Here is a 14,795-nt window from a genome sequence, read left to right on the forward strand (position 1 = left end):
ATGTTTTTCTGTGTAAATGTTTCTTATTGTATCTGCACATGTGGACGTGACCCCACAGGCGCCTGTACTCACGCTGTTTCATGCTGAATTTGTGCACCTCTTTGGCATAGTAGGTGCTCTCGTCCTCGTCCAAAGCCCAGGCTGCCCCCATGTGCTGCGCGTGCTCGGCACCCAGCTGGACGGTGCTGTTGTAGACAGACAGGAGAGTGACCGGCACCTGCTCGCCCCCCCGCTCCTCCTGCTCCTCCTCCAGCTCTGGCTCTCTGGGCAGGCGCAGCTTGCTGAGGATCTGCCCGCGGACGGCTTCGATCCTTTTCCTCCGCATCAGGTCCACGTCCAGGGGTCTGCAGGTGGACAGGGCGGCGCTGTGGAGGACGCAGGTTAGCACACAGAGCCCGGCGAGGAGCGCAGTCGCCGCTCTCATTCTCCACGCTCGATGACCACGACCACGCGGCTCTTTGGTGTTGAGGGAAATCAGACCAAGACGATCCAGAGTCCTGGGTCAAATCAGCCGCTTGGCTTGCTGCTCCGACATCTTGAAGTAAAGATCCCCTTGCCATTCCTCAGAAGCGCTCATTTGATATTCCATATTTGGACTTCAAGGGTGGAAATCCCACCAATTGATACCAACAAATTGCAATTCAATGGCTTTTCTCCTTTATAAAAACAAAATGCAACAAATTCAACAAATGCATGCAAAATAGGCTCCAATGTATGCATTAAACATGCCACCAGTAAATAAATTCAGTGAGGCAAGATTGAGTAAGATAAAATACTGTAAAAGTTTGGTAGCTCTTATCTTTCAGCTGGCAAAACCAGCTCACTATCTCGTAAGCTATTTTGGGGCTAATGATTTAGACTTGAAACAGAGGAAAAGAAGCAGCCAAAACTTCCTGTGCTTCCCGTTGGGGACACTTCCCTGGTGGGATGTACTCACACTGAGGGAAATTACGGATGATTTTAGACAAACTTCTATCTTCTGTTTGAATTCCTTTAACTGTACAAAAACAGAATATGCTCAATATGTACAGAGTAAACAAATAGTAAACTAAAAACAAATAAATACACAATATATACACATTATATATATATATATATATATATTCTCATTCATTTAAATTCACTGTATGAACTTTGAAAGTCTAAATTTATCTGTGGAGAATAATCCCCAGGGGTTACTTGGCCACATGTGTATCCAGCAGTCAGTCTCCTGATTGCACACTTGCCTGTGTGTTCTCCCCAGAATACAGCGGTCCTGCAGCCAAAGCCACTCTACACTGCAGCTGATTGCACACTTACCTGTGTGTTCTCCCCAGAATACAGCGGTCCTGCAGTCAGTCTCCTGATTGCACACTTGCCTGTGCGTTCTCCCCAGAATACAGCGGTCCTGCAGCCAAAGCCACTCTACACTGCAGCTGACGAGACCCACTCCTCCCAGGCACAAAGTCAGCATCTATTCCCACCCTTTTTCTTTGGGGGCCTCAACTATTGGCTGGGAATCTGACCGGAACTAACAGACAAACAAGGAAGAAAACATTCTAAAGCCATGCGTCTGAGAACGGCTATATGCAATAAAACCGTATGTCTGAGGATGCTATATGCTGTAAAACTGCTTAAACAATTTATAGCTTATTTATGATGTCAGCATACAGGGCTCTCAAGGATTTCCCAGAGAGGTAACATACTACATGACTGTAGTCATTGATTACAATTACTTACTTACAATTACTACAAGTTGTCAAATCTTCCATTCAGTATTGAAGAATGGATAGACATATGGATTAAATACATGCATGCAGGGATGGATTAATTCACATCAACTTAACAACAAAACACCTGAGGTAACCAGGCTAGGCCACTGAAGAATTGAATTTTAAGGATCCAATAGTCTTTTTCTTGAAACTTCAAACGGACAAAAACTCTGGTTCAGGCTGAAACATTTTTATTACATAAACAATGGTCATTTTAAAAAAAACTCAACACAATAAAACAATGCCGTAGAAATGTGTTGTTAAAATGCAGTAGAAATGTGTTTTAAAAGCTATACAATTTAAAAGCTCTGGGTTATATAAACATAAAAACATGATCAGTCGTGACGAGAAGGCATAAATGGCTTGCAAAATATTTCTGTAGGGCCCCTGGATCTGACTAGCCGAGCACCTTTGACGTACCAAGTACCACGACTCCTCCAACTGAACATTTGGTGTTTATATATAACCCTCTTGGGTTACTGATGATACACAATACCAAATGCCATTCATATGATACTCAATACCAAATGCCATTCATATGATACTCAACACCAAATGCCATTCATATATAACAAGTATTCTTCAGCCAACATCTCTCTCCGTATGTTGGAATGTCTTCTCAGCATGGCATTCTCATAGTCCACGTCTTCAGCTCTCAATGCCATATCTGTCGAAATGACGCAGAATGATGCCCAGTTCCACCTCTACGACGCCCATGGCGACTGTGTGCAGGCGATATCGGTCAGCTCCACTGTAGATGAGGTCTGGCGATCGCAGTTGTGGTCCGCCACCAACAAACATCTGGGCCAGCTGTTCCTGCCAGGACCCCAGGGGCCGCCACGTCACACACTGCAGGCGATGGTGACCCGGGCTGGACGGTATGTGGCAGTAGCCGTAACCGTAAAGTTCACAACGGCCAAAGGAGTCCTGGTGCCACACCTGCACGTGTAGCTTAGGCCAACCTAGAGAGGGCACAAGTGTACAGTTATCTTAGTAGCTTAGGCCAACCTAGATACAGCACAAGTGTACAGTTATCTTAGTAGCTTAGGCCAACCTAGATACAGCACAAGTTTACAGTTATCTTACAGTTAGCTTAGGCCAACCTAGCGACTGTACAAGTTTACAGTTAGCTTAGGCCAACCTAGATACGGTACAAGTTTACAGTTAGCTTAGGCCAGGGGTCGGCAACCCACGGCCTTTAGCAACTCTCTGTTGGCTCCCTGACTTTGTTTAAAAATATAAATGAATTCAATATTTTTTTACAATTTAAAAAAATATATATTATAAAATTAAAATATTTGTACACCAGTGTTAAGCTTTAATACATCCTTACGTTATAAACTTGTGAAAATATGTAGCTGTAGCCTACGCATGTAAAATGTGTAAAAAACACATGTTTATTTTAACGCGTCATAGGCTATGTCACATCCTCACGTCCCTTTAACTCTGCCGTGACTGGAGTGGACAAACAAGTGATGGTCTCAAACTCCCTAAAAGTCGTGGAGAAGGCTAAAACAGATCAATTTAATGGCCTAATCAATGAACGAATGTTTGCCTTCACCACTGCGACTGAATCATCGGCGGGGTGTCTGATATGTAGCATGTAATGTTGAAGAAATCTCGAAAGTAGATCATTCTGAGAGCGCAGATATCCATACAGACCAAATAGCCTACCATGCCATGCAACATTGTAGTAGTTTAAGTTACCCGGGCCAGGCAGCCCGGCGATTCAGAAATGTTCCCTCTCTACATTCTGCCAGCTTTCATAAAAATCGTGCTTGTAGTTTTGTGTGATCCTCAGGGAAACAACGAATTTGCTATGGAACAGGACACTGAGCTAAAAAATGTCAAGGCATGCTTAGCCTACATAGCCAGCAGCAATATCCATATAATAATTGTAATGTTGTGATCATTATTACGATTGCTACTATTATAAAGTGGAGCAACACTTTGACCATGTAAAGGGGAAATGGGAATGAGAACCGTTTGGAATCAACATAAAGACACAGCAGTCTATTTTGGACCATTCAACTGTTTCATTAGCCCAGTGTTTCTCAAACTTTTTTTCTGGGGACCCACTTTTTAAAAATGACAGACTATCGCGACCCAACTCGTGACTGTGGTAGTTAACAAACTAGATCAGTGGTTCTCAAACTTTTTCTTTCATTCCCCACTTTGATCAAGGGGGCATTCTCGAACCCCACCTGTCCCTCATCGCTAGGGTTGGGTATCGTTTGGGTTTTATCCGATACCGGTGCTAAATCGATACTTTTAAAACGGTGCCGGTGCCGAAACGGTGCCTGAACCGGTACTTTGTTTTTAAAATGTTTTAAATTAAAATGGTCTAAAGCATGAATTGCTTTTCTTTTATTGATAAGACAAATTTGAACATGAAATTTAACTGTTATATTCAATTTACTATCAATATCTCATTGCTCCTACGAATAAGGCCCCGTTTACACGAAGGGAAGACGCAGATATTTCCCTGCGGTTTGGCCTGTCATTTACACGAAAACCCCGTTTTTATCACAGAAAACGATTATTTCTAAAAACTCCGGCCAAAGTGGAGATTTATGATAACGCCGGTTATGTGTTGTCGTGTCAGCTGGGAGAAACGGGGTTTTAGGTTCTCAAACGTCACATTACGCGCCAGAAAATGCTTAACGTCATGTGAGTGCCCTATGTTTACAGTTTGTTTGGCTACTGATTATGGATGCTATTAAGGTGGTACACATTTTTACGTTTGTGCAAACGCTTTAGGCCTGTTTGCATTGGCAAATATCATTCAAAAGAGAAATAGGAAGTGATTTGTTTCTGTTTCGGGATTCTGATTGGCTAACGTGGGATCGAGCTTCTCCTTACACTGCCACCGACAGGTTTGGCATGCTCTTGACGGCATATATACACGGGGAAACTTCTCTGAAAACTGACAGGTGTGCATGATGTTATTTTTGAAAACGGAGAGGGTGAAATGTTCGTTTATGAAAATAGCCGGCCATGTATAAATGTAGCCTAAAACATTTAAACGTTAAAACAGCTTGCCATGCATGCACACACAATGGTGAGCTCTCTGCTTTCAAGTTTACCCAGTGTAGGCGGTTTGCCATAATGTATGTTAAAACCGCTTGCCATAAAACTGCCACGTCATGGACAACGGCATTAAGCTAATCTAACAGGGACTCTATTTTCCAGTTAATTCAGTGTGTTCCCAAATGCTTCAAGAAATTTCATGTCTTAACCCATAACACGCAGTAGTTTTGAACATGTTAGGCTACATATGTCGTTGTTGAAGTGTTTAGATTCCCAGCGCTAGCCTAGTAGGCATTTTAACAGCAACTATGGCTATGCGCTAACACCAGTCAGCTGAGTTTAATTAGCGATAACGTAGCCTACGGAGGTGGTTTCGTAGCCTCTTTGACAGCTCAGTGACATCAGGTATGTAACCTACATATTTATGTTTTTGCCAGCTAACTTTTAACATGATCTTCATATTCATTGTGATGCTATATGGGCCTCATGCACATGAAAGATTAATATCATGCCATTATGTTGTTTAACACACCGTGAAATAAGTTTCACCTTACAACTTTGCTGATAACATTTCAAATAAATGTCAGTTAGCGCATTCGCAAGGATATTGTGTAATGTATAGGCTAACCTACTGTTGATGTTGTTTCATAGCCTTTTGCTTGTGTGTAGTTAGTTAGGCCCACTGCTAGATTTTGACAGGAGCTCGCGATATCGCTTTAAAGTAAGCTACTTGGGCTCATGCAAGCTGTCAAACACTGTCCAGTCGCCTATGTGGTGCACCCCTCTGGTTTATACATCCAGTGTTTATCATATGTTAGCTAACTGTATGTGTTGCTATCAGAGCAAGACGTTAGAGATGGCGCATGACATGCAGTGATGCCTTGTATTAAAAAAAAAAAAAAAAAATGCTATTTAAGCACCGAAATGAGGCACCGAAATCCACTTTGTTATTCGATGCAGTTACTACCGTTTGTGTCGGCACCGGTGCCATATTAGAACCGTGTTTCGGTGCCCAACCCTACTCATCGCTCTAAGAAAGTGGTAGGTCAAGCTTAAAATTGTCCAATTTATTGAAATAATGACAAGTTCTAAATATATCCTCTTCAACAGAGTTAAAATCAGCTGGTGCTGCAGATATAATAATAAATAAATACATAACACACATATTTCTGTTTTCCAGCAACATTAGGAAGCATAGGCCATTTTACAGCATTGTACAATATATTCAATGAAATGCCAACATGCTGCATTAAATGGATCCATAATCCAGTCATACTGAGCACTGCTGGTTGGGAAATATTTTTGAAATAAACTTTGCAGGGATGTGATGTAGACCTACTTTAATACATGGGATCACAAGAGTGCCTCCCAATCAGACGTTTCAGCGATTTTGCTCAGAAATCTCAAAGGCATAATACCGTCGCGATCGAGGCGCCTGTCCCATACTCAAGTTTTTTTGGTGAATGCAGTAGGCTAATCTTATTTGCTAGGTGAGGTAGGTGCTTGTCTTTGCCTTGTAACTGGACATTTAACTCAAATGTATCGCTAAGATATATCAAATATATCGCTAAGATAGGCCAGCTTCGTCAAGAAATGTTCATTAGTGAACGTGCTTGCAGATTCAAACATGCGGACTCGGAGCTCAAACACGCGCGACAGCACCTCACCTCGGGAAAGCCACCTTGCCTCGCTGTGAAACAGTACAGCCTTTTGGTCAGCTACCATCTCTTCGCAAAGTGTGGAGAATAGACGCGCTTTTAAGGGCCGGGTTTTGATGAAATTCACCACTCTCACAACAACGTTCAAAATCTCATGTTGGTCGGGACTAACTAAGCTGCCTTGACATGAGCGCTTCCCTGTGAATAACAAAGTGCGTCCATTGCGCATCGGGTGCTACCTGGGCCCAAAAATAAATTAAAAAACTCCTGTTTTTCATGTCAGTTCGCGCCCCACCTGGCATGTCTCCGCGACCCAGTAGTGGGTCGCGACCCACAGTTTGAGAAACGCTGCATTAGCCTAAGTTATGGCTTGTTATTCAATTAAAAAAATAAAACGTATTTGCTAACCCTTGATTCAGGTGATGTTGATGAGCTAGTTCAGACCAATAGGCTGAAGACTGATATTTAAAGGGCTTAAATATTGTTGCGGCCCCCAGAAAGTTATTTTTTAAGTTTTTGGTCAAAAAATGGCCCTTTTGAAAGTAAAGGTCGCCAACCCCTGGCTTAGGCCAACCGAGATACGGTACAAGTTTAGGGCAATTCCACGGAAAATGGACTTTTTGTCACATCCATAACGCCATTGAAATGCCTTGGCATTTGTATGATGTGAATGATAACATTCATTTTTTTGTGCATTTTTTCTCATGTACATTCTTCAGCCAAAAATAGCAAATGCTCAAATTTCATGTAATCATTCACATCATACCATACCATCACATTGGCGTTATGGATGTTACAAAACACGTAATTTTCCATGGACTTGCCCTTTACAGTTTGACATCTGCTACAACACAACATTGCAATGTAATAAATATATATATGGGCAATGGTTAGTTGAACCAAGACATGTTGACATTCTGTTACACACATTAACTTTGTTACAGTGTCATTACCTCATGATGTGCACTTCAATGCTCTTAGACTACTTTGACAAGATTAACAGTACGCCAATGTTACAGACGCTACACAAGCTAGGCCTACAGTACATAAAGCGGATCTCTCTGCTACTCAAGCTAGGCCTACAGTACCGGTACATAAAGCGGATCTCTCTGCTACTCAAGCTAGGCCTACAGTACCGGTACATAAAGCGGATCTCTCTGCTACACAAGCTAGGCCTACAGTACCGGTACATAAAGCGGATCTCTGCTTACCCTGGAGACCCTTGGTGGTATAGTGGAGGTCCACTGGGTGACTCCAATAGGCCATTTCTCCAGTCTGGGGGAAGTCTACTTGGGTCTGACCCTCCCTGAGGCCAGACAGAAGTCTCCATGCGCCGCCTTGCATGAGCAGAGAGAGAGACATTATTGGTACATTTGGTAAGTTACTACTTTACCTTCAAGTGTGTCATTGTAAGTTAGGGCACCGGTTCACTCACCTGTATGGACTCCCCACTTGCAAAAGAGACTGCTTTGAGGAAATCCGCTCGCTCCAATGATCTGGCCAATTATATGCAGCTCTGCCATAAGCTAACCTGGACTTTCACTATACAAGGAGACGATAGTATTAACGTTACATTACAATACAATACTTACAGAGAAAGGCTAACTTCTGGTAAGAGTCATTTAAAGTTTAAAGACAGTTATGTTAGCTAATGATGTATTTATTGAATTCATATCAACATACGGAAATAATCAGTAATAATATCATTTCACTTTAGAATGGTCATTATCGATAGCTTTGGCAGCAGCTTAACACAATGACGTTCACGTTAACGTTACAGCAGCTAGAATCTAAGCTTAACTGATAACTGTTGTTGGGCTATGTGGTGCAGTAAGTTAAGGCAAACCATTACCTTATATTAATCTTTATTAAATATAAAAACGTTACCATCTCGTTGTCATTATTAGTTAACGATTCAGTCAGTTCAACAGGTTCATAGAAGCTACAAGGGAAGGCAACTCTGGAAGCTTAACCTTACATGAGCTAGGTTAACGTTAAGATTAGCTTAAACACCTAACACTTTGTGATAAAGTCAACGATGAGATGATAATCTTGGAGGGACATACCTGGAATCTCGGAATTTCCATAAAATGCTCTTCCCTGAAAACGATCTAATTTTCAAAAAGCTGTCCTGAAGTGATGTAAATAAATCAGAGAAACATGGCAAGCTAACTAAAGGCGAAATAGAAAGGTTTTTAATGACGCCCTGTTGTCGCCACGAGCAACCAGATAATCTTCTTCTAGTTGCTTATACAAAATATAGCGCTTTATCGCCACCATCTGGACCGGAGGCAGAGTGAAGTATAGACATCCTGATCTCTCTATTACATTATGACAGTTTTTCTCAGTCGCTTTGGTGCTTTTCTCAGATCAGAATGTTCTCAAAATTCTCATAACTATTAGTTCAACATGCACATCATAGTGGCAATTTCTCCTTTCTCTGAACAAATGCTTTTGAACATCAGTTGCTTTGTCATGAAAATGAACTAGGCTATACTTATGGATACTGAATAGTCGTTCCCAATAAAACTAATAGTCTTCATTTCATTGCTTGAGTCATTACATACCAAATTGATGAACTAGTTATCAAATTCTGTCACAATGCTGTAGAATTGCAGTAAAACTGAAACGTACATATTCAGTGTCTTGTACTCACTTACTCCCCTAACTACAGCCATTTGTAGTTTTCAAATGGCTGTACAAGTGTATAGTGCTGTCTTGAGCATTTTCAGGTAGTGTCACCGAGTTCTGACCTTTTTTTGCATGGGAAAACACTGAGAGCATAAACTGTCGTAATGAAAACATGACAGAGCCATTTGACTATCTTGTTCATAAACAATGGCATCAAGACTTCTCATTTTGATGACACTGGCAGTTTCATTGATATAAATACTTGCTTTTGAGGAATGTACTATCCATTTTGAGCAAGTGACGTTGCTTTTGCAGGTTATCCACTAGGTTTTGCACTAATTGTTTTGAGAAATGCACTGCTGTGCAAATGTTAATAGTGATGTGAGAAAAGCACCAAAGCGACTGAGAAAAAACTGTGATAGGCCTAACAAGATTGTATGCCCCTCAAGAGCTGCAAGAAAAACATCAGTATGAAAGTACGCAAGGATGTTGGTGTGCGCAAGGAACATTTTAGAAAGGAAAAAAACAACTGTAAGTTAGTCATGATAGCCGTAGCCTCTCTATTGATTTCATTCCCCCCCTGTCTGTTCTTAAGGGTGGCTTTGTGTTGGGCTACTGCTGCTGTAGGCTGCTTGTTATTCTTCTCTAGCACAAGCCTAACAATAACATTTATTGGCTGTCTCTAAGTATAAGGCACAGCTGAGATGAGCGTTTCTCACATTAAGATTATTAGGCTATTATAAGGCTATTCAATCTCAAGTGTAGTATCAAGTGTAGTGGCAACCACTTTCCCAAGCATTCATTCTGTGTTATGTCTCCACAGGCATTGGCTGTTCCATTTAATTGTGTCAGCTACTACATCACCATGTTGGCTGATACACCAAAGCACAGGCTGATGATGATGGTTGTCCCTCTTACCTGAGCAGGCCAAGGGTACAGTTGCTTTTGCTTTTTAACTGTAGATAGACATGGTATTCTGTTGCATATTGCATAATATTGTTGTTTCAAGTATTTATTGTTTGGTAAACTGTCTCTTACTGCCTCTAGTCTTTAACAAACAAACATGTTTCTAGAACATGAAGTGAGTGGCATTGTACAGCAGGGAGATCATACCTTTATGAATAATTCATATGTGACGGAAACCTGGGCGGTACAGATGGGGAATATCAGTGTGTTTACAGAGCAGCTCACATCAGAGAGGCTTGGTGCAGTTGCCTAGATACGGTGCTAAACACAGATCCATTCACAGCTGAATCCCAAATGTTTTCACACAAAGACTGATCAACACGTATTACAGTATTACGCAATTCTGCTGGTCTACTGTACCAGTGTCTTTCAGTGAGAGACATCTTACTCTTTAATATTCATGCACTGTCTTGTAATTTAATCGCTTTTGAACCAAATTTGATCAACAGTTTTGCCTGAAATTGTGTGCACACACATCATAGCAAACATCTGGTATTCTTTTCCTCTAGTGATAGTACCCTATAGATAGTACCTTAGTCATAGTAGGCTGCCCTATGGATAGTACTAATGGTGGTAGTGATAGTACCCTATGGATAGTACTACTGATTGAAGCAATTTCTACACTCTCTCTTAATGAGCAAGTAAGAAAGACAACAAAGACAGACTGGAATGAGGTAGCAAAGGCAGTATATGCAAGTGCTAGTGGAAATTACCTTATTTATTTAGAGCACAATGCTGGCATGCAGCCTCTGTCCTTTGGTCTGTGCAATTGGTTGTGACTGGCCTGCAATCCCAATTCAAGCTAATCTGCATAGCACACAGACATCTGCACAGTGCAGCCGAGCTTCCTGCCTGTAATCTGGAGTCCTTGCAGCAGGATATGCGCTCTGTTTTTAAACACAATGTGGTAAGGCCGTACGTCACCAACATGATACAGTCCCACTGGTCTGGTTTTCTACTCCCCACAAGCCATATAGGTCTACATCTCAGTTAATGTTGAGACAATGTAAAATAGGCACAATATCCTTATATTGGAGTTGTTTTTTTGCTCAGCTAAAACATGGGCAACTGACAAAGCACACCACACAAAGTATATCTCATCCCCAACTAGATCAGCAAAGTCAATTTAATGCCCAACGTGTTACTTTGCTTGTTGCTGGTCAATGAAATTAAGGTCCGGAACCCTGAGACGCATGCTGTCTGTTCAATGGTATGATGATATCTCACTGAGTCTGGCCATATGCTGTATAGATAGACATTTCAGCATATGGTCATGTACTATACATAAACAGTATTCAGCTATTATCTTGTGCCATTTCGTACCTACTTATAACAAGACTCTACCTAACTGAGTTGACTTGTCTTTTTCTTGTTGTTGCTGGAACATTCTTTCTGCTATTTTGCTTCTGACCCCGTCTTGATGTGGCCTGTCTCCTATGTCCTCCGACACACACGGATGCGCACGGTCGGCCGAACCAGGTGTTCCATTTGTGCCATCTGGGTCCTAGGCTCCTCAGGCTCACTGACTGCGCTGTTGTTTGTGTTTGTCATCCACAAGTCTCGTCTTCCTTGTTAGGACAGAGATACTGTATTGCTGCAGGGCTGCACTGTTCTGGACCTAGAGAACATACTGTACACAGAGCTTACTAATAGTGTACTTTATGGGAGCGTCCATAATCATTATTTATTTATTTGTTTGTTTAATTTTTAGGACAATGCTCATTAATTAACAGACAAGCTGTAAATAAGCCGGGGTTAGCTTGTGAGTGCTAATTTCCATCCGTTGTCCCTAGCCAGTTCTAAAGACAGCCTAGAATAAAACAGCAAACAGAAAAATAAAATCATTTGAAAAAAAAAAAACAGTATAAGTGACTAGGCAAGCTGGTAGGCTACCCAGACCAAAGATACCCATCAGACAAGACAGTATGGTAAAACTGGCTACATTACACACAAGACAAATAGCTATTACAACACATTACAGAACAGAACAAACATGTAGGCCTTAAAAAAACAGAACAGTGCAGATAATGTACATATTAGGAATAAAATAACAGTGTAACAACTTATTTTGTTTGCTTTAATCCAAGTTTTTCTTCGCATGGTATCGTGGAGTGATTTATTATTAGCTGTGCAAAGTCTGAGTTGAAATGTCCAGGGATATTCCAACTCATGGAACGTCTCGGCCAATAAGAAACAAATAAATAGTTCCATAGAACCCAATTGATGTATAATCTATAATATAAATAATAATAATAATTAAATATAATATATTCTATTCTATTGTTATTTGTTATCTATACATTATCTTATTAGCAAAGCCCCAGAGTGGGAGTAGGAAGACTGACTGCCCTGGTAATAATTATAAGAAGCTTTGTAATGTACGGGGTTTTGGATAACAGCGTCAGCCAAGTAAGTATTGTAGCCCCTTCTTCATGTCCCGCAGCACTATAACACACACTTTGCTATAGCTGAGGCCACCCTAAACGCTACCTGTTACTTAGAGCCTTATTGAGGCCACCCTAAACGCTACCTGTTACTTAGAGCCTTATTGAGGCCACCCTAAATACATAGACAGATAGATAGATACTGTAGATAGATACTTTATTGATCCCTGAGGGGAAATTCAAGATTCAAATGCTAGCAGTTACTTAGAGTTACAATCCAAACACATACAGTGGGCATCGCTTTCAAATGGCCACTTCAGTCGCGCATTACGAGGCGTGAAGCTGCGTGAAGCTTTAGTACCACTTTCAGCCACTGTGCGTCGCTCTGCCACTGTACATCGCTTCTGAAAAAGCAGGAGGCTACCATTAAACATAATTGTTGCCGAGAGGAATCCCAGCCTACGAATTCAATAACAAAAATATAGCTGCAAGCAGCAATGAGGGGGCCAAGCAGTTGAGCAGGAGTTGGGATTGGATTGGATTGGACAGGACTGGACTTGACTGTGTTGTTTTAGATTGGATTGGATTGGACTTGATTGGATTGGATTGGACTGGACTGGATTCAAAATTTACCGAATGTATTGTGTGTCCTCAAGATGTACTCCTAAGACCACATACCAAGTTTGGTTTAAATCAGTGAAAGTGTTGATAATTATAGCAGCCCTAGTGGTGAAAGGTCACCAAAATAATTGTGCAGTCTTAATATGGGGTCATGACTCCACACCAAGTTTGGTTTAAATCAGTGAAAGTGTTGATAATTATAGCAGCCCTAGTGGTGAAAGGTCACCAAAATAATTGTGCAGTCTTAATATGGGGTCATGACTCCACACCAAGTTTGGTTTAAATCGGTGAAAGTGTTGATAATTATAGCACCCCTAGTGGACAAAGGTCACCAAAATAATTGTGCAGTCTTAATATGGGGTCACGACTCCACATACCAAGTTTAGTTTCAATCGGTGAAAGTGTTAATAAATATAGCGCCCCTAGTGGTCAAAGCACACCAAATTAATTGTGCATCCTCAGTATGTAGTCCCAAGTCCACATACCAAGTTTGGTTGCGATTGGTGAAAGTGCTAATCATACCGCCCCTAGTGGTCAAACATCACCAAATGTATTGTGGGTCCTTAGGATGTGTTCACGAATCAACGTACCAAGTTTGGTGTCAATACGAGAAAGTCTTCCTAATTATAGCGCCCCTAGTGGTCAAAGTACACCAAATGTATTGTGCGTCCTCAGAAAGGGGTCCCGAGTCCATATAACCAGTTTGGTTTTGATACGTAAAGGCGTTACTGAGATACGAGCTAATTTCCTGTATCTCTAGCGCCCCCCTAGTGGTCGAAGGTCACCAAATGTATTGTGTGTCCTCAGGATTGGGTCCCAAGACCATATACCAAGTTTGGTTTCCATATGTGAAAGCATTGCTGAGATATCCCTTCACTTCCTGTTTGGTGGCTTCGCCGTCAAATTTGATTGGCTATTACGGGCGAACGGTTTTAGGTTTGAAGACAAAAAGGGATAACTTTTTTGAGGCTTGGACTGAAGATTATGTGTGTCAAGTTTGGTGTCAATCGGACAGACTTTGTGACCTGTGAAAACTTTTAGGTGTTTTTGATTAAATCCAATATGGCGGAAAATCCATCATGGCTTCATCACTTGCATGAACGCACGTCCAAATTTGGCCTGTTGGTGGCGCTAGAGTGCTCGAGGTGCCGACTTGAAACTTGGTGAAATTAATCAGGGGACTGTGCCTAATTTATGTGCCAAATTTTACAACTTTTTACCAGACGGTTCTATGGGCTGCCATAGACTTCCATGACGGAATAATAATAATAAAAGGAAAACGTAGAAACACAATGGGTGCCTTCGCAGCTTCGCTGCTTGGCCCCCAATAAATCATGCATAATTAAACATTACCTCGATTTAGGCTACTTGGGTATGGCTTAAGGCTTGACTACACAGTGGTAACGAAATCGAAATTTGCTGTCTACATTATTGTCAGTGTTGGGGGTAACGCAACTACGCAAATCAAAACAGTGGTGTGATAATTGAGCCAGTAGAGAAATAACTGTTCAGAATTAATCTGTAGCCTTGTTTGCAAGGAGACATAAAGCGTGAGCATGCCACACTATCCACAGCTGTGGTAGCGTGGGGTAGGAGGATTACTGAAGGCCTGTGGTTTGCGCAGCCTACAGTAAGTAGGTCTTAGTGAGTTAGGAGTCCTCTCGACTTTTTTTAAGCTGTCTCAGAGGTGGAAAGTTGCGTTGTTGCGTTCGTTGGGGGCAGGGCCGGATTAACAATTCATAGACCCTTGGGAA

The 14,795-nt window shown here is 41.5% G+C and overlaps 2 protein-coding genes across 4 annotated transcripts in view; both read right to left on the reverse strand.

Moving 5' to 3' along the window:
• LOC143112159 (transforming growth factor beta-1 proprotein-like) overlaps positions 1-1,409 on the reverse strand; it is a 10,094-nt gene extending 8,685 nt beyond the window's left edge. Inside the window, exons 1-3 of one of the 2 annotated variants that reach the window (XM_076274408.1) lie at positions 1,300-1,409; positions 938-997; positions 73-656 (exon numbers count right to left, since the gene is read on the reverse strand). In XM_076274408.1, the coding sequence (XP_076130523.1) occupies positions 73-424 (352 nt within the window). In that variant the 5' untranslated portion in view covers positions 425-656; positions 938-997; positions 1,300-1,409. The remainder of the gene's footprint in view (positions 1-72; positions 657-937; positions 998-1,299) is intronic. The other variant, XM_076274409.1, reaches the window with a different exon arrangement.
• A 516-nt stretch (positions 1,410-1,925) lies between these two features.
• On the reverse strand, positions 1,926-11,191 carry b9d2 (B9 domain containing 2). Of its 2 annotated transcripts, none has more exons than XM_076273885.1 (4): positions 10,750-11,191; positions 7,875-7,981; positions 7,651-7,776; positions 1,926-2,713 (listed from the first exon to the last, which is right to left on the reverse strand). In XM_076273885.1, exons 2-4 carry the CDS (start codon positions 7,960-7,962, stop codon positions 2,400-2,402), a joined length of 528 nt encoding a protein of 175 aa, XP_076130000.1. In that variant the 5' UTR covers positions 7,963-7,981; positions 10,750-11,191; the 3' UTR covers positions 1,926-2,399. The 2 variants fall into 2 exon arrangements, with proteins under 2 accessions (XP_076130000.1, XP_076129999.1); XM_076273884.1 differs by lacking the exon at positions 10,750-11,191 and adding an exon at positions 8,506-8,683.
• Between the last annotated feature and the right edge of the window lie 3,604 nt (positions 11,192-14,795).

This window comes from Alosa pseudoharengus, unplaced genomic scaffold (assembly GCF_046254945.1).
Source record: "Alosa pseudoharengus isolate Yale_2024_CS ecotype anadromous, Long Island Sound unplaced genomic scaffold, YU_APseudo_1.1 YU_APseudo_1.1_scf_8, whole genome shotgun sequence".
In the NCBI taxonomy this organism is placed as follows: domain Eukaryota; kingdom Metazoa; phylum Chordata; class Actinopteri; order Clupeiformes; family Clupeidae; genus Alosa; species Alosa pseudoharengus.